Genomic DNA, 18,180 nt, shown 5'->3' with positions numbered 1-18,180 from the left:
AAAAACAATAAACCTATTACCTAAAAGCACAATTACACACGTAACAAACTGCCATGTCGCACAGTGGAACTATAAAGACACACATCAGCTGATAAGATCCGATGAGAAGTCAATATTTCCCCTCAGGGCAAACGCTACAGGAGGCTGGCACAATACTAAAAACATCAGTGCAGTGCAAGATAAACTCAGTACAATATCTTTGCAATAAATACTCATTGATGAGATAAAAAAGCAGACAGAAAGTCTTTATAAAGCCTGCATTATATTCTATTGTGACTGTGTTGAAGATTAGTGTTGTTTATTGAGTCTGGGGTTCACTTTAAGCCAATTGCTATAATATTTTCCCCTCATCTGTAGAATACTGAGTGATTTAATTTGACCTGAAATGCTCTTTAGTTCACTTACTTTTGCAATCAGGGCTAAAGAAGAGGCATAATTTCAAACATAGTTAAATGTTTAAATTATTCAATTCAAATTTTTGTCATTTTTAGATGATTAACAAAAGGAACTACTCATTATTTGAAAGACATTTGAGGCCGTTATGTTTGAATTTGTCAGTATGTATGTGAGTGTGCGCATGTCACAGCAGTGAAACCGATCTTCTGAATTTTTATTTTAAGCTCCCACACCACTCCACCATTTCTTACTTCAGAGGGTTTTCTCTTTGTTGACATCAAAAGATTTTTTATGTACTTTGTAATACACATAATTATTCCCATCAGTGTGGTCTTTGATGTGTACATAGCAGCATTATGCTGTGTGATGTGTGTGCGTGCATGGCGAGTATAATACTTGTTCCACTTGGTCTGTGAGCATACATTAACATAATTTCAGGTATTTGTCTCTGCATGTACTAAATCTATTATCAGACATCTGTAAACATTTTGGAAGCACTGCAATATCAGATAAACATTCAATAAAGACAGAGTTATTCAAATAAAAAGTAAGAATTAGGGCTCACATATTTTTTTTCTGTCTTTGTGCTTTTTGCACAGAGAGGAAAGCTGCATAATTGGTACCGTGAGTTCAACTCATGTGTCTTTATCTCCTCTGGGGCAAACAAACTGATATATTATCAAGTAAATAAAGTAATCAAAAATTATTTGCATACAAATTGGATTATGACAGATTAAAATCACAGGTAAGGTGTGAAGATTTGCAGTCAAAGCTACGTAATAAACAGCACAGTTTTGACATTGTTTATTTATTCACGCTGATTAAAGAACATGTTAAAGAGGTTATGTCTCATTTTCACAGTTTTCAACTGCATACTAGACATGTCAACTGTCACGTTCCTGATAAATACAGACACTTGTTAAGAGAACTATTAAACTGTGCTGCACTTATTTCTTGTAACTGCAGTTTGCAGAACAACAGAAAGAGTCTAAGAACTATGTGTGCATTGTACTTTTGCTTTTCACACAGAGAAACACTCATGGGCAGCATGGGTGTTTGGGCTGTGGCTGTGGCCGCTCTGCTGGGAACCTCGGGGTGCTGGCTCGCTGAAGGGCACAAGAGCAGCAGGCGAAGCAGCGGGGATACAGTCAGCGTGTCACGTACCTCCTCCCAGGAACCTCGCGCCATGGTAAATATCCCGTGCATTCTGCACGCACATACACATCAATGCACTAATGTACTGTACTGCGTCCCACTGAGGCCATTACCTTCACTGTCTGTCAAGCTAGAAAAACACTTGCAGTGATGAACAGTAAATCAATCGTATCAACCTTAAATCAAATCAAGGTTGTAAAGAAAAATGAAGCGAGCCACACAGTCGAATGATTAAAAAAAAAGCATGTTTGTTGTAAATCTGAACAGATTTTAAATCCTGTAAAACATTTATTTTATTGTCACTTTCTATCTCCTGCACTATGACTTGCTGATGCGGTTAACTCATTATATACATATCACTCTGCAGATAAGTATAAGAGCATAAAGGACTGATGCATGTGCATAGGATGACCATGGATGACCTTATTTCATATGTACTTATCTACACTGCTGCTATACATCTATATAATCTAGATTTCAGGTTTTTATTGATTAAAATGAATGAGTATACTCAAAGGTAGAGGAAGCTATTGACAATATGTAGGCCTGATAACAACCGATAAAAGCCATTAATGGAATGTTGACATCCAAACTGTGAGAATCTGTTCTTTGTTGTACAGTTACTATAACAGTTAGTGGTACACTAACCACCATCCTACACCTGCCTGCCATTTTCTGTCTACACTTTATATTTAAACCTAGCAATTGTTCATCTAGCCATTTACAACAAATTGGAGATGATTGCTTTAACACCCATGGGCAAGCACTTGAATGAGGTCACTTGGTTGTATCTATCAGGGCTGGTTGCAAAAGAATCATGAGTTAAAAAGGGAAATAGACACCCTTCAGAAAACTGTCTCCTGCCAGGAAGAATGATCCCTTCGATTGATTTGTTTTTTAGATAATAAACATGAAGCCCAAATAGGTTGTCAAAAAGACCTATGCACAGGCAGACAGATGGCCACCACACAGCCCTGTAGACATCCTGGTTCTTTTCAAAATGAATGATGAACACCCCCTGGTCTGTAAGTCTCACTCACTTCGGGCTATGCCAAGTTGGCACTCTGTTGTGGAATGCCATTTTGCCGTGAGGTTCTGTCTCCCAACATCACTTGATGCAAAAAACAAATTCCCAGGCACAGAATCCATCTATCTGGCCAGAACTGGAACTTAAAACGCTGTCAACTGGTGCCAGAATTGAGAGTTGACCGTGAGGTGAATCATGGAAATCCATGATTTCACAATATGCAAGTCTGCATTCTCAAAGCCTCTGGGAAAGAATAAACAGTGTCAGATTTTCACCATAACTCAAATGCCCCCAAAATAATGTAACACTTGCAATAAAGAAGGAGAAGTATGTTTGCTTTGCACCTGCTCAACAAAATAATATAAACTAAAAACTTCAGATTAAGCCTTTTGATTTTTGACTCATTGTCAACTTCCTGGATCCTTACATAATAACCAAAAGACTATGCTGACATGTCCATGCCAGGGTCATAGCAGCTTTGGGACATTTACAGTATATTAGCTGTCACAAATGTGTAAGCATATGGAACTTGAGGCTTCTGCAGGTTTCCTTGGGGAACTTTTCCCTGCCATCAAAACATGCTTGGTTAACTCTCCTGTCATTATGCCCAGATGTAATCCAGTGATAGGCACTGACTGGAGTTGGTCTCCAGGTACTGAACAACAGCTGCCCACTGCTTCTTATATTTGCAATGGTTTAAATGAGGAGAATGAATTTGTCTGTCAGGATCTGACAGACAAACACTACAATGGTTAAAAAAAAACAAAGAACATGTTAGTCTAACTTGTCCATATTGGGGCTCAGATGTGAGGTACTATAGAACAGTCTGACTTTGCAAGCACATTATGTACTGTATATGTTATTTATTATTATAAACAGACTTAAATGTGCTGTTTGTGGGTGAATGTTGCCTTTATTTTGCCGTGTGGCTGAGGCTACATCAGTCTTGGTTCTGGATTCTTGTGTTACTACATACTGAAAGACAACACTCGCCAACATGCAATTTTGTAAGCGCAACACTTAACAGGACGGTTATGATTTGGTTTGGGACTGGCCTCTGTATAAAGACCATAGCTGTTAAGTGATTTTACAGCTACCGCAGAAAAAGAGAACCGTGCTCACTGGATTAAGGTTTAGGAGTAAGAAGGTTAGGCTTTGTATGAACAGGAGAAAGGCTGCAGGAAAAAGCAAAAAAAAAAAAGAGAATAAAAATACTCTTCTGCTCACAATGTCAGATTCTCTTTTTGTGTTTTAATTTCCAGTTTTCATTTACATTTTGATGATGAATTGAACCCGTAGAGCTTTACTTTTTATTTTGTTGCGGTCCCCAGAGGGTTAGCTCACATTCTGCTCAGGCTGGTTCCTCATAATTTGTACTCAAAGCTGAAGAAAACCTTTCAGGCAGGCACAACATATGCAATGCTTGCCTTTATATGAAGCAATAATAGTATTCTCTACTACAATTACAGTGGTAGGGGATACTGAATGAGCTCGTGAAGCTCAGCACAACCATCTGGTAAAGAACATCAGTCAGTTTGAATGTGTCTGCCTTCTTTAAGACAGATGTCTAACTTGGAAGTCCATCAAAAAGCATAATTCCAGCTTCAGCTTTTTGAGGTTGTTTCCAGTTTCTTCAATTGAAGTGTGCAGCTGCAAATAATTGGATAAAAAAAAAAGCAAATGCTTGCAACTATTAAAATATTTTAGGTCTAAAACTGTGCAATCTAGGTATTGATTGTGTTGGAGCCTACCTGGCCTGCCGTAGCATAGCATGAGAACAAGTGATTACTTGTTACATATGTACAGTAAAAATTAGTTTCAATATATATCAGCCTACATATACTACAGTCAAATAGGATAAACCACAAGAAATTTATGTTTCAGTCTCTAAATCAGCAGCTACATTTAAAGATCACTTGTGTTAGTTACATGCACTCAGCACCAGTTGCGTTTTCAGCATTGATTTATCGGTTTTAGTTTGGAGGTTATTTGTGAAAGAAATTGTGGTATATGGCAGTGGAAAATCAATTACTGCACCTATTCTCGTGCACCTTCTATAAGGACTTGATTAGCAACCCTTGATTAGCATATTGATTAATGAGTCCTCCCCATAGGGTTTTTCTTGATATATAAAGAAAATCCAACTTCTAGGAAAGCAGTTGTTTATAATTGCTACTTGAAGCTTGGGGAAATTGTAATAAATGGAAGGGTTGAGAGAGTTGTTCTTGCCAGTGAGTATTGCTGGAACATAAAGCTGCTCCATCTCCATCTGATACTGAGACATGTTGGAATTTGTCAGGCTTTTTTTTCCATTTGAAAATAATCAAAGTTATACCTGTGAACGTATCACCGCTTCATAACGTGTATTACCAGAGTCTGATTCTTTTTTTCCTTTTTCCTTTGGCTGCACTTCATTAAGCCCGTTAAGTGGCTTGTTGCTGCACTGATGAATTGCTGTTAGATAAGACAAGTCTCTTCTTTCCAAGCAACAAACATCAGGGATCATCTATTGAATGTGGATAGATGAACTCTTGTAGGAGAACAGACAGCGATTCAGCTCTCCTTTCCTGCTCCTCTCCTGGTTCTCTTTGTGTCCTCAGGCAGTATCATCGAAATGTCTTCTCATCAAACTATCTCTGTCTCTGTATATTGAAACCACGATGCTGAGCTGGTCTTCAATAATCACATTCCAGCAAAAAGTTTTGTTGTTGTTTAAAATTAGGAGTTTGAGAGAGATGTATAGAATGAAAGTGGGCGCATTCGTGAAAGATGCCTGGATAGCAACACATTTAAGAGATTGAGGAGAAAGCATATTCAAGTAGACTTCATAACGGGCACTGCTTGGCTTGAATTGCCCTGTTGTTCAAATTGCATTCCCACAAAATGTCAGTTTCTGTGGCGGCAGTGTCAGGTTCTTGTTTCGTGTGGGTGTTTAAATGGCATCCAAGGTGGAAGCATGTGTTTGCACAGGCAAAATCCTTCTTATTCAGTTTGTACATTCAAACTTTGCAACAAAAAGTACTGAGAAATGCAAATATGAAGCCAACTGTGATACCAATACCATAATATTAGAAGCACAGTTTTTTATTTTCAGTCTGCTCACAGTGTCGTGACTGCTCATTTAGTACGAAAAGCTATTGCACAGATAAAAATCCAGCCAGGTGATGCTTTATTTATTCATGTTTGTCAGAGACTCAACACGCCCCCTATTTACTGTAATGTAAATTGAATTCAATTTTATTTATTCACGTCCAAATCACAACATCGGTTTCCTCTTGGTGAATTATACTGTAAAGAGAATAATACAGAGAAAGCAGAGAAACACCAATAATCAGATGACCCTATGAGTAAGCACTTTGGCGACAATAGGAAGGGAAAAATGCCTTTTAACAAGAAGAATGTCCTCCAAGTTTAAATGAGCTTATTTCTGTGTAGCAGAGAGCTGCTGTTAAAAGCATATTAAACGTTCTTTTACATCGCTGGAAAGCAGTTTGTGGAGAAAAGACTGTGTAATTGTGAAAGTGACCGGTGTTATTATTCTTTTTCTAAGTAAACTAGTGCTAGTTTTGTTTTGTTTTCTTAATGAAGAAATCTGTCTCACAGTAAAAGTTTCTGGCCTTTGTGAACAAAGGAGTTGTGTAACATAAAGAAATAAACTTAATCAGTCTTTCTGCACACATACAGCATTTGTTGTTAGAATAATACCCCCTGCTTTTTATTCCTATGGTAGGTTACAATATAAGCTAAGAAGTACTTGAGCTTATATTTTCTCTCACATCAATGCAGCTTGCGTGCTCTCTTTTCCATGGATATGACTTGCTGCTTGGAGGTAGAGATATTAAATCCTCCTCCACCCTCTTCAGATTGTAACAGTGGTGTTTATCATACAGCCATCATTACTGTAACTCTTTTCTCCAGAAAAATGATACTTAGAAAATAATTTGTGTGGCAGTTGCATACTCTGACTCTTTTCTTTCGGGCACTTGGAATTGGTTGAAATTATTTTCTCCAATGGCTAGCATTTATTTAACTAACTGTTTGAGTTCATCACCTGTGAAAACTGCTTTTCTTGGTTATTTGGCTGAGTTTCTTCCCTGGTTTTTCTGCAGTAAACATTTTAGAGGATGCTGCGAACGTGTTACAGAATCCTTTCCTTCATAACAGCACAATGCGTCACTTTTATGAACTTTATCAAGTTACATGGGACTAGCCTAATGAAACATTTTTAGGGGAATGTTGTCTCAAAAGTATCTATAAACTGACCTGGAAGCATATGACAGCAAAGAACTGCTAATGCAAGACTCTACGTGGAATACTCTTAATAATCCCATACTCTAATATTGTCTTATATATGAAAATATTATTTATAGTACATCTTATATAATGCCAGAGACATCTGCGCTATAAGCCATAGGGAATGCAAGTCAAGCAAACAGCCTCAGGCTCGAGATGCTGAAATGTGTTGAATCCTCTGTCTCCCCTATTGTGTGTGTCTTGTGGCATTTTCATAGTCTTATCACATAATCTGCAGGAGTTTCCAGTAAAAATACAGCCATCTAATCAGCCTCTATAACCAAAGGAAAAATGGCAGAGAAAAGCATCAGATCCTCCCTAATTGAAACCCAGTGGGTTTGCCCTATTTGCTCAAATGAAATTCTGGTGGTAGTTATTTACATTTCTCCACCCACTAAAAGCATGCAGTACTCACTATTTATGGCTTTTACTTGGTTTTTACTTTGCACGATCAAATCACAGTAAACGTCATTATCACTAAATTAATTTCCCCCGAAGCTGAATGTATAAAATATGGTGGCAAGCAAGAAGAACCCCGGTGAGCCACTGTAACAAGCGGACAGTATTTTTAGAAAGAAAGACGTAGCCTTTCTTTCACCTCTATGCTTGGTTTGATTCTCTAATCAATTGATCAAACAGCAGCACTCGAGATGATGGAAGGCGGTGCTGATGAGCACACTCAATTTTATCCTGCCATGATGAGGAAGCACGTCTGCAATTAAGATGGACAGATGGCAGAGGGAGGGAAGAGAGAGGGATAGAGATGTAGAGACAGAGGCAGAGGCAATGACAGGAGCTACTAAAACTGCTGCGTTTCTCGTGAGGCTCTCGGTCTCCTGGGAAGCCAAGAAGGCCTCGCAGTTGCACGCAAGTTTTATCACTGAGCCTCATTACCAGTGACATCCACACTGAGGGACGAGAATGCAGAATGTCACAACAATTCAATTGCTGCCTCGTATTGGCTTCTTCAGAAGGGGTTTTTGCATTGGAAGACGTGTTTCCGTTCTATTTTTAAAGCAGCGTGTCGATCTTTTTTTGTTTTACCCACGTACGTGAAATTGCATCTCGAGCCGAGGTACAATTCATGCACCTTGCGCTGTAAACACCAGCGATCGGTTATTAAAAAGCACGAAGCGCACACTATAATGCTGACAACTAAAAGCACGCCCATAGTTTGCACGTACGGGTCAGCTCGATTGCATCTAAAAGCAAAATTTGAAAAAAAGTATGATGTTTTTGAGCTCGACCATTTCACACGCCAAATGGTTTCCATTTATGCCATCATTAATTCATGGTTACCCGCTTTTCTTTTTACTTTTACATATTTCTGTTCTCATTTGTGTTGCATGGCACCTAATGCTTTCATTGCTTTTGACATCCGTTTAAATATTAGGCCGTAATATTGTCACAGATGTTCTTTTCTACCACTGCCATTGCTCAGTTATGCTACAGGATAATTTTCCTCTCCTCCAACATGTTCAGCACCTGGTTTGCTTAACTTTGAAATTTGATTTTTATGTACCTCAAAGCTGAACATAATTGCTCCTAATTTCATCATCCAAATGCTAGTTTAGCATATTTGGAATGCCATGAATGAAGGTGATGAGACTAACTTAAAAGTGCATTTAAATATCAGATTCACTGATAGAACTGGGAAATAAATCACAGTTTATCTTGCTGGTATCGACTGTTCAACATCCGGATAAACATTCCACTACAATATGGTGACACCTGCCTTCTAACAGCCTGCTGGCAAGTCTGTTTCCAATTAGGGTGATTAAATTGACTCTGGTACCCAGTTTAGTGAAAGTCCTCTCGTCTTTCTGTTGTCATCTTTCAAGCATTTTCTCTCATTCCCACTCTGACTCTCCTTTCATTCTCTTTCCATCTGTTCACCTTTGTTTTCTGCCCTCATCTTTCACTTAGCCTAGAAAAGAAAAGAAGGCATGGTAACGAATGGTCTGCAAAAAGCTGCAGAAAGGGCTGTTTTTGTCTCACTCCTCCAAGCCTGTAATAACCAGTTTTGTGTGTGTTCTCTGTTTGCAGGAGAAGGGGAAAGCAGACGGGAACATCGATCAATGTGAGTACACTTACTGTGTTCAAACCAAACAGCATTTTTCAAAATATGCCATGTTGTGCTCCATTACAAAATCTTTTTTTTCTTCTTCTTCTGTTATTCTGACATACACTTTAGTTTTCTGATTACTAGGAAATGCTGCTGGAAAGTAATTCAAATCTAAATGCCTCCCATAAAATGAACCATGCAGTCAGTTTTGGGCAAAGCTATGATAATGATGTAACTGTGACATATATTGCTCCACTGTACTATACTGAAGTGTTTGAAAGCATGGCAGATTTGCATTTTTGAAAGCGTTTCAGTTGTTGTGTTTATCAAGAGATTATTTAGCAACTAGCTGAGGGCCTGACAAGCATTAGCTTACAGAATTTGGGGAAAGAAAAGCATAGTTCAAATAAAGGAAGACTTTTAATAATCATAATAATAAACTTGACTGCACTGTGTATTGCCTTCCTTCGTGAACTCTAACAAATAGAAAGTAAAAGCACCTGAAGTCACTCATTCAAAATGACACCCTGTCAGTAAGCTAAAAAATATAGTTGTCAGGTTAATAATTATGGCTGCCAACCCACTTTATTCTCCTGTCAGAAATGAGTAAGTAATGTTTTGTGACTTGTGTGCTGCTTTACAATGAAGTAATTGCTCAGTTAGCCATACAAAGATCATTTACATTTTTGACCTTCCCTGTAAGCTTGGCTGTTGAGTTTTAGTAGAAGTACGGTTGAGATTTTTTCATGGGCATCAGGTCTGGCTAATCTGTTAATCTGCCAAAACCATTATTTTGATCCTAAATCAATATTTGATAGTACTAGTTATCAGCCTGTATGTTTGTGATTAGTGAAGCTTGTCTTTAAGTAACCCTTCGCGTTTACCCGGCAGCAGTTTTTGTTTTTTAACCAGTGGACTAGTTCTGCACAGCTGTTCTATCAAACTAATTAAACACAATCAATACATTTTTATGTTTGCAATGCTACTGATGATTAAAGAGTGCCACGAGATAGTTTCATCCCTCGGTACAGGTAGTGAACAAGTTGTTGCAGAGACCTCAGATTTATTTTCTGGCAGTCTGCAGTGTTTATTTTACATTGCCTTTTTTCAGTGCTTTACTCTCTGTTTACTCAGTCCATTTGAGTTGCTGGCTGAGTTGTTGTGAAAGGTGTTGTTTGACACGTAGCTGCAATGCTCATGAAGATGAAGTCTTTTTGTGTGTGTGCGTGCGTGCGTGCGTGCGTGCGTGCGTGCGTGCATGCGTGTGTGTGTGTTACAAATGGCCCAAGCATTCACACATGATATTCTGTGCTATTGGAGTCATGGCAGTGAGATTGAGCAGTTTGTATGGAAGTTACTGTAAAGGCAATATTTCCTGGCTGACTGCTTCCTATCTGACAAGCGACTTCATCTGTAAGCATTAGGCCCATTATGATATGCAGTCTGGTTGCTGTCTCAGTTATCTGTGCCTGCTTCTATTCAACCTAAACGTGACCCAGAGGATTTTCTTCGTATTTATCTTCCACCAAAGATGTTTATTAGCTGATTTCTTTTTTCCCCCCTTGAACACTATATTATGTGGCTAAAAATGACAGGCGATTCCATATGCTGTACCTCTCATCACAGATGTTCATGTTGACATATAGAAAGCACATATTGAAAAGCAGAGGCCCACGCTGATGGCTCATTAAAAAACAAACAGTAAGGTGGTTCTAGACAAAGTTAAACATATTTCAAGCTTTAGAAGTTTAGCGTTAATTGAATGAATGTGCAGAATAGTGTATAAACCCATCCATACGTCCATCCATTTCCTTAACTGCTTATCCAGTTCAGGGTCCAAGGGGCGGTGGAGCCTATCCCAGCAGTCATAGGGTAAACAGTGGGGTGTACCCTGGACAGTTGGTTGCAGGGCACATATAAACCCATATTGGCAGAAAACGTATTTGGTATGCAGTGGCAGGAAATTGATGGGAGCACCGGAGGATGAAAGTAATTGATTGAAGATTGTGATAATTTGTTACCAGTGCCCAGTGGTTGACTGCGGTCTCTCTCTCTCCTGAATCAAATAAATTAAATATTTACTCCTCAACAAGGTCACTTTTTAATGCTTCTAAATGAAAAACATACAAATAATTAGGATTGCATTGCATGTATTTGCTCTTGTACATTTGTACATTCAGTTATATTCACTTTTATGTGACTTATCAAAATAAAAATAGAGTTGGAGGGATTAGGGGCCTGTTTTTGACATATGTGATTGAATTAAATAGTGCCGAGAGTCAGTTTTCTGAATGAAAGGGATGAACAGATGTTTTTGCTACAGGCAATATTGCATATGTATTTGTAGGAGTGTGCCTAACACAGTGTCAAATTTTGGGAGGAAAGTATTTTAAAAAATCATACAAGCATGATTTACTAAGGCTTGCAGTAGGTAATTTACTTGCATCATTCATTCAAAGCTGAAAAAAAAGATGTTTTATTTTGCACCTGATGATAGTTGCTGCTGCAAGTGTAAATTTAGTTAGAATGCAGGGAAAGGTGTTGTCACTGTTGGGGATGGATTGCTCAAATCTATGAGCATGATGTGAAAATTTTAGCTCAGTCCAAGCCCTGGGTATATTTCTGGTCCTCTGGAATACTGGTATTTTGATGAAACAGAGCAGAACTCACTTTAACTGAGCGGAGTCGGAATTAGCAAGAGAAAGACGTGCCTTGCGCTGGGTATTACATCCAGCCAAGTTATGTTTTCCTACAACAAGCTGGTGGCTTTGCTGTGTTTTAGTCACATTTCTACACAGAGCTCATTAAACAATGGTAAAAGTCTGCATATCTTCCACAGTCTTGCATGCGGAAAGAATACCATTCATGTTCATTTTCACTTCTCAGAGGTATTGGATCTGTTACATACCATATTGAAATGTCAAAATACAGCAACTAATGGTACTCATAAGAAGTGGGTTAGATTTTTATCTGAATGTTGCAATGTGCAATAAACTTTAATGAATCCCTTCAACATCACATGGAATGCAGGAAAAAAAAAATCAAGAATACTGAGTAGATTTACACACGAGGCACAGTAACAGTAACTTCACTAATATTCATATGGGTCAGCCTTTGAAGGTGAATAATGTGTATTTTCTTCTTCTGCACAGTTCAGATGTCACATAAAGACTTAGTTTGTAATATTTTGTTACCTACCTATCATACCTTCTCTGGATCCATAATGAGGTGTTATATTTATGCAGACACTGACTCTCAGACCCCACACAGTCCTCAGCCTCTTCTTAGTTTGCCTCTTTATAAAAATTTCTCCTTTGGCTGCCTCAGGTTGTTCTAAAAGCACAAACAGAGGGTAATGTTTATTTTTTTTATTTTTTTTGTAGTGCTCTTGTTAGATTGCATTGGTCGTTACTGAAATCAACTGCTGGGTTTTGTTTATAAATTAGTGCACTGTTAGTAGATTACCGGAAAACTTTAAATGCATTAGCAGATTTCTGCATTTATGGCCTCGTGTTAGTTTGCCCATCTTTGTAAATTAGGCCTATGTTGCTTAATTGGAGTTTTTGTGGGCAGGAGATTAGATTTTAGCTCTTTTCTGGTTGGTCAGTTTTTACTTTTTGGCTCATTGTAGTAGGAATACTCCCTTGTAGGACAAAATTGTTGTCTTCTGATACATTCTAATTCTTCTTCAGTTTGTTTGCAAGATAACCAGTTATTTAGCTGAATACATTAACATCCAGACACTTAATTTGTTATACCAACTTTTCACAATGACACAGGTTGTCAACCCTCTGTGTATAAACCTACCTGATACTGTAAATACTGTAAACTTTTATTATATCTGTTTTAAGATGTTGTGGTAACCTTAACAAAACATTACTGGCTTGTCACTACTGGTCTGACTAAAGTGACCCTATCCATGACTCATACTAGCTAGGTAGTTAGCTCACAGTAGCTACAGTAGTTAGCAAAACCCTTTGCTTGATGATAAAGAATTGGTAAATTAATGTCCGCCAGAGCAGATTATACTTAGTGACTAGGGGCAGTGTTTACTTTAAATTGATTTATTGTCGAGGCCCAACACAGTCAGCACTGGCCACCACCATCAGATTGATTGTTTATTTGTTTTCAATGTAGCTCAGTAATTCCTGGTCTTTCCTTTCTGTATCTCACTCTGTTTCTCTCCCCCCCTGCAAAGAAAAAAAAAAAACATGCCAAATTCTTAAGAATCGCTCTAAAGTTCACTAATTGTTAGTAGGGATAAATTGGTCTTTGTACCTAACACAATGTTGTCAAGGTTAGAGATTCTTCAAATAAGCTGACAATAGGAGTAGGGATGGGTATCGTTTAGGTTTTATCCGATACCGGTGCCAAAACGGTACTTTTGAAATGGTGCCGGTGCTTAAACGGTGCTCGAGCCGGTGCTTAAAGAATAAAAAACACAAACTTCGTGGAAAAACCTCTTGTGTTTTTATTTTTCCCAGTAATTTATTTTAAGCAAAATTATAACAAAGTTAGCCTTTTCTGTCAATAAAACATAACATCTTTGGTTGGAACCAGTGCTTAAACAATTGAAAACACAAACTTTGTCATGAAACCTGTGATGTTTAGCAGTTTGTTTTGCAAGAAGATAATCATATTAGCCTTTTATGGAGCTATACGGCATCGCGCTTGGCTGATGGCATGCCCAGCACAAGAGAAAACTCTTTCAGAAGGCGTTGATGAGGCTGGGACACAAGTATTTTTCTGATAGGGCAGATAAATTGGGGAGTGTATCCCTCTTACCCCACTACCAGGCCACAGGGTCTTGTCCAGAGGTAATTCCTGGCAGTCTTTTGTATATTTGAAACTCCTTCTGTACCTGCTCTGTGACTGAGGGGACTCTACCCGCTTGAGAAGCAGCCTGTTGAAGCTCTGTCTTCATCCTCAAACAGCTTTTCTAAGGGTGACTTCTGGACTTTACTTAGCTGAAAAACAACAAAAACAGATGTGTGAGGTTTGCAAAATAAATAAAGATCACTTTTAGAATGTAGTGGTTGTGTTAGAAAAAAATCTGAAATTACATATTTTTCTGGTTTGTCCATGTCAGCATCATCCACCTCGCTGTGTGCTTTGGGGTCCTCAGTGGGAGGCTATGGACACACAGATAGTAAAAGAGCATTCCTTCAACATAGAAACTACATCATGATGCAGAAGGACAAGATTGTACACACACAATGAAAATACCTGCGCAACTGCTGCTGTGGCATTTGCAACTGCTGCCTTCTCCAACCTGTCCCAGATGTCAGTAGCTGCCTCACCACCTAGCCTGCCTTTAAAACGTGGGTCCATCATCGTGGCCTCCTTCAGAAATTTCTGAAGGTTTTCATCCTTTAAGAAAAATAAGATATAACATAGGAGCTGATAATGAAAAAAGGTAACCCTATTTTTCATGCGCATTGACGTTGTCTGCAAATACAGTATATGATATCTTTTCTGCAGACTACCCCAGAATTTCTTTTATTGAAGAGGTGAAAACACTGTCTTCATCACATCGTCTGAAATGTGCCTCCAGCTTGGCCAGGATGGGGATGATTTGGCTGCATGTGGGTGACTTGTCACTTGAGACACACATGGTTGACGTGTACAGGACTTGCATGCACTTAATAAACTCCTCTGCCTTGATTAAATCAGTGTGCGTGAACCTTTCTAGCCTGTTGAAAAATATTCACAATGTTAAAGGTAACTGACGTAATTTAGCTCTTGCAAGTGATGCTCATGTCATTCACTTACTTGTCCTTCTCAATAGGCTTCCTCAGCTGTTGATCCAGAGCAGCTGCCTGGATTGCATCAAACTGCTCCATAAATCTCTCCACCATTAGGAAAAGAGAATTCCAGCGCGTCTTAACGTCAAGAATTACATTATGTTCTGGCAAATCTAAAGCACAGATAGACACAAACATATTTTAAATTACTATAACAAAGGTAATATGAATAACAATACTTCTTAATATGTAACTTCATGCGCTACTTACTCAGGATTCGCTGCTTTTCTCTGAGCACAGTTTTGCTCAAGGATGAACGTTTGAGCCACACCACAACTGAACGGATTTTGGCACACCAGGTGGAAACTGCAGGAATGTCATACACCTTTTGTGCGGCCAGGTTGAGGGCATGAGCAAAGCATCTCACTTTTAAAAAGTCCAATTTTTTTCAAAGCAACATCCATGTTGCAGGCATTGTCTACAGTGGCAGCAATTATTTTCCCTCCCAAGTGAAATTGCTCCACAACGCTTGATATTTCTTTAGCGACAACTGGACCAGTTTGTGACTCATAAACTGCTTCAGTGCTAAGCACATTCTGCTTCATTTTGCCTTTGTAGATGTAGTGAACAGTCACTGTGAGGAAATGGTCCTGAGCAATACTGCTCCATCCATCACAGGTGATAGCGACCTTGTTAACCTGTGCCAAATTCTGGATGAGGTTGCTTTTCTCCACGCAATACCAAGCAGGTATAAGTGTGTTGGATTGATCATTCCTGGATGGGGGCTGATACCTTGGATTAAGGGGAGAGGACATCTCCCTGAATTAAAAAAACAAAAACAAATTTATAAAAAGAAAGTGTTTTTGACTTGAAATTTAATTCTTTTTTTCAGATAAAATAAATAAAACATATAAACCAGCTCCCAGAATAAACAGAAAATGCATTTGAATTTTCGTTAATTTTTTTTCTTCCAGATAAAAAATAAAAACATATAGCTCACCTTTTTATTCAAATATAGTTTACTTATAATATTTAGAGAAGACTTACAAAGCTAAGCAGCTATGAACATATTAACCTTTACAGTATTATAAAGTCTATTTTTTATGTCAGAGTAATACATCATTTTTCACCTGAATGATGGTGACTCCACCGTTGAAAATGGATGGAGATCTTTGACTATAAATTTTGTCACTGCCCTATGAATTTTGTCCACTTTTTCTTTCGTCATTTTAGCCTTTTTGGCCAGGGTGAAGGGAGTATCTGCCATTAAACAAGAAGACAGCCACATGTAACTATGAGGCTAAGATACTCACCCAGAGAAGAACAGGCGCTGCTGCCATCATCAGTTATCATTTCTGCTACACTGGCAGGGCTAGGGGCCAGACTCTCCTCTTCGGGTTCTTGGATGTTACTAACTCAGAGAACAGGCACAAAACCCGCAGTAGATGTGCTCGGTGTGATGTCTTGCTGCAAGTTATCAAATTCGGGGCATTTCTCGGCTTTTAAAAAAACGCTATGCGACGCCATGTGTTTCATTAGATTTGAGATGTTACCTCCTTTGCACATTATTACCTTTAAGCACTTGTTGCAGGCTGCTGAGTTTATATCTTTTGCTGTGAAGTACAGCCACACTCTCGAGCACTTCGCCTTCGCCATTTTAGCTCTGCTCTAAAAAAAAAAACGTACGTACCTGGGCCCGCCTACTATCCTTGGAAAGGAAGTGATTGGCTAGATTTTTCAGGGGAAAAAAGCACCGAAATGAAGCACCGAATTGTGCGCTGCTTTTCGGTCTGGTTACTACCGCTTATGTCAGAACCGGTTCCACAATGGCACCGGACACCGGTACCAATCCCTAAATAGGAGGCATTCAAGGAACCTGCGCAGTAAGGACAATGATAAGTTAATGCTATGATATTGCTGGGTTAACAAAGCTGCAAGTTAATATTGAGTGTTTGGGTGATCCTCATTCATTTTAATTGTCACTGAAAGTTTGTTCAGTTAGTCCAGATTAGTACTGGAATACACTAAATTACACAAGTTATTAAGACTATGGATGTATGGACAGCAGAATTTCAAGCAAGGAATAAAAAGCCAAACAAATAAACTACATTATCAGCTTAGTTTTGGGGAAAATGCAATGCAATTTAACATTTAGTAAAATTGCATTTTTCAGTTTAGTTGTGCGGGAACATAATTTTCGAGGTGTAAAAAGTCATAAAATAGTCACCTGAGGAAGCAGTAAAAAACTCAAAGAAGTCAGCAGACATATTGTGGCTTTTTTCTGCACAGGGTGTGCTGATTTTCCTCTTGAGACTAATTATCTTCTGCACTTCTGTTTGCTAAACTAGATCAGCTGTCGAAATCAGGCAATTACATTTAATTTTCTTTTTTTGCTCTCCTTTTCTTTGGATGATGATCAACAGAGCTCCTTGGGATTGCCTTCTTTTCACTATTGACAGGTTGTTTCTTTCATTTTTGATTTTTCATTATATAAGTTTACCCCCACCCCCAACACTACTACCTGCCCCCCCCTTGTCTACTTCACATCATTTGATGTAATCTTCGGCCCTCTTTTTCCATCCATATACCCCTACACTTGCAAACCTGTTTGTTTGGAGTCTACATACCTCATGTTCAGACAGTGGCATTAATCAAATTGGCCCAGTTGTACAGCTGAAACACAGATGTTACTAGCTTTTGTGCAAAGCTTTTGTATGTGAAGAATTTCACAAAGTTTAGACACAAATTCTCAGTAAATTCCATTTTTACTGGTTGGTGATGCAGAAACCATCCCTGGTCAAAATGTCACTGCCTGGGAAATATGTTATTCTGTGTTCTTTTCACCGAATGTTGTTTTTGCCAGTGGGATCCATATGGGGGAAAAATTGAATATTGCCCATTTATCTTCCCAGGGAATGGTGATTAATTTGGTCTTGAGTGCTTAATTTATGAACCTTTCCAAAGGCCTAATCAGAGTTTGTTACCGTCACAAATTAAACAATGGGAAGAGGCAAAGTAAGTTAAGCAGTCCTGTGGTTCATTTAGATTGTAATTGGGTGAGAATTAGATGGGACAAGGTTGACAGAGAGACTCCCTAATAAGCAGCAAATGACTGGGGAGGAAGTTGGGAGGAGAAAAAGTGAAAAGGGAGTGGAGGAAGCCCAGAGAAGGAGAAATGTGGGAGGGGTGGTAAAGCAAAATATGTGTTCAAAGTCATCTTCTACGTTAACAGAGTCAAGTAATCTGTAGCTTTTGGTTTAATACAACAAAACGACATGAGAGGATTTTAGCTTTGTGTTATAATTAAAACAACAGATGTGCCATTAATTCTTTGAATACCTTGAAACAATAAGATGATCAGATTTTGAGTCTGTGTTGGTGAGAGGAAAAAAAGAGTGGTTTAAAAAAAAAAGGCCTAGGAGATTTTTTTTTCTTACTGTTAAAAAAATTGTTGGAATGTCTGATTTAAAATTTAAGCAAATTCTTTCATCATTGTGGTC

General features: G+C 38.5%; 1 protein-coding gene across 2 annotated transcripts in view; it reads left to right on the top strand.

Annotated features, from left to right (window-relative positions):
- Positions 1 to 18,180, top strand: part of fstl4 (follistatin-like 4) — a 221,494-nt gene that overhangs the window by 13,093 nt on the left and 190,221 nt on the right. The window contains exons 2-3 of one of the 2 annotated variants that reach the window (XM_026182327.2): positions 1,426 to 1,585; positions 8,918 to 8,951. In XM_026182327.2, the coding sequence (XP_026038112.1) occupies positions 1,436 to 1,585; positions 8,918 to 8,951 (184 nt within the window). In that variant the 5' untranslated portion in view covers positions 1,426 to 1,435. Of the gene's footprint in view, positions 1 to 1,425; positions 1,586 to 8,713; positions 8,821 to 8,917; positions 8,952 to 18,180 lie in introns of those variants that run through there. The other variant, XM_080307263.1, reaches the window with a different exon arrangement.

The sequence above is a fragment of the Astatotilapia calliptera genome, chromosome 10, assembly GCF_964374335.1.
Source record: "Astatotilapia calliptera chromosome 10, fAstCal68.1, whole genome shotgun sequence".
In the NCBI taxonomy this organism is placed as follows: domain Eukaryota; kingdom Metazoa; phylum Chordata; class Actinopteri; order Cichliformes; family Cichlidae; genus Astatotilapia; species Astatotilapia calliptera.
This window is presented reverse-complemented; position numbering and strand designations above follow the sequence as displayed.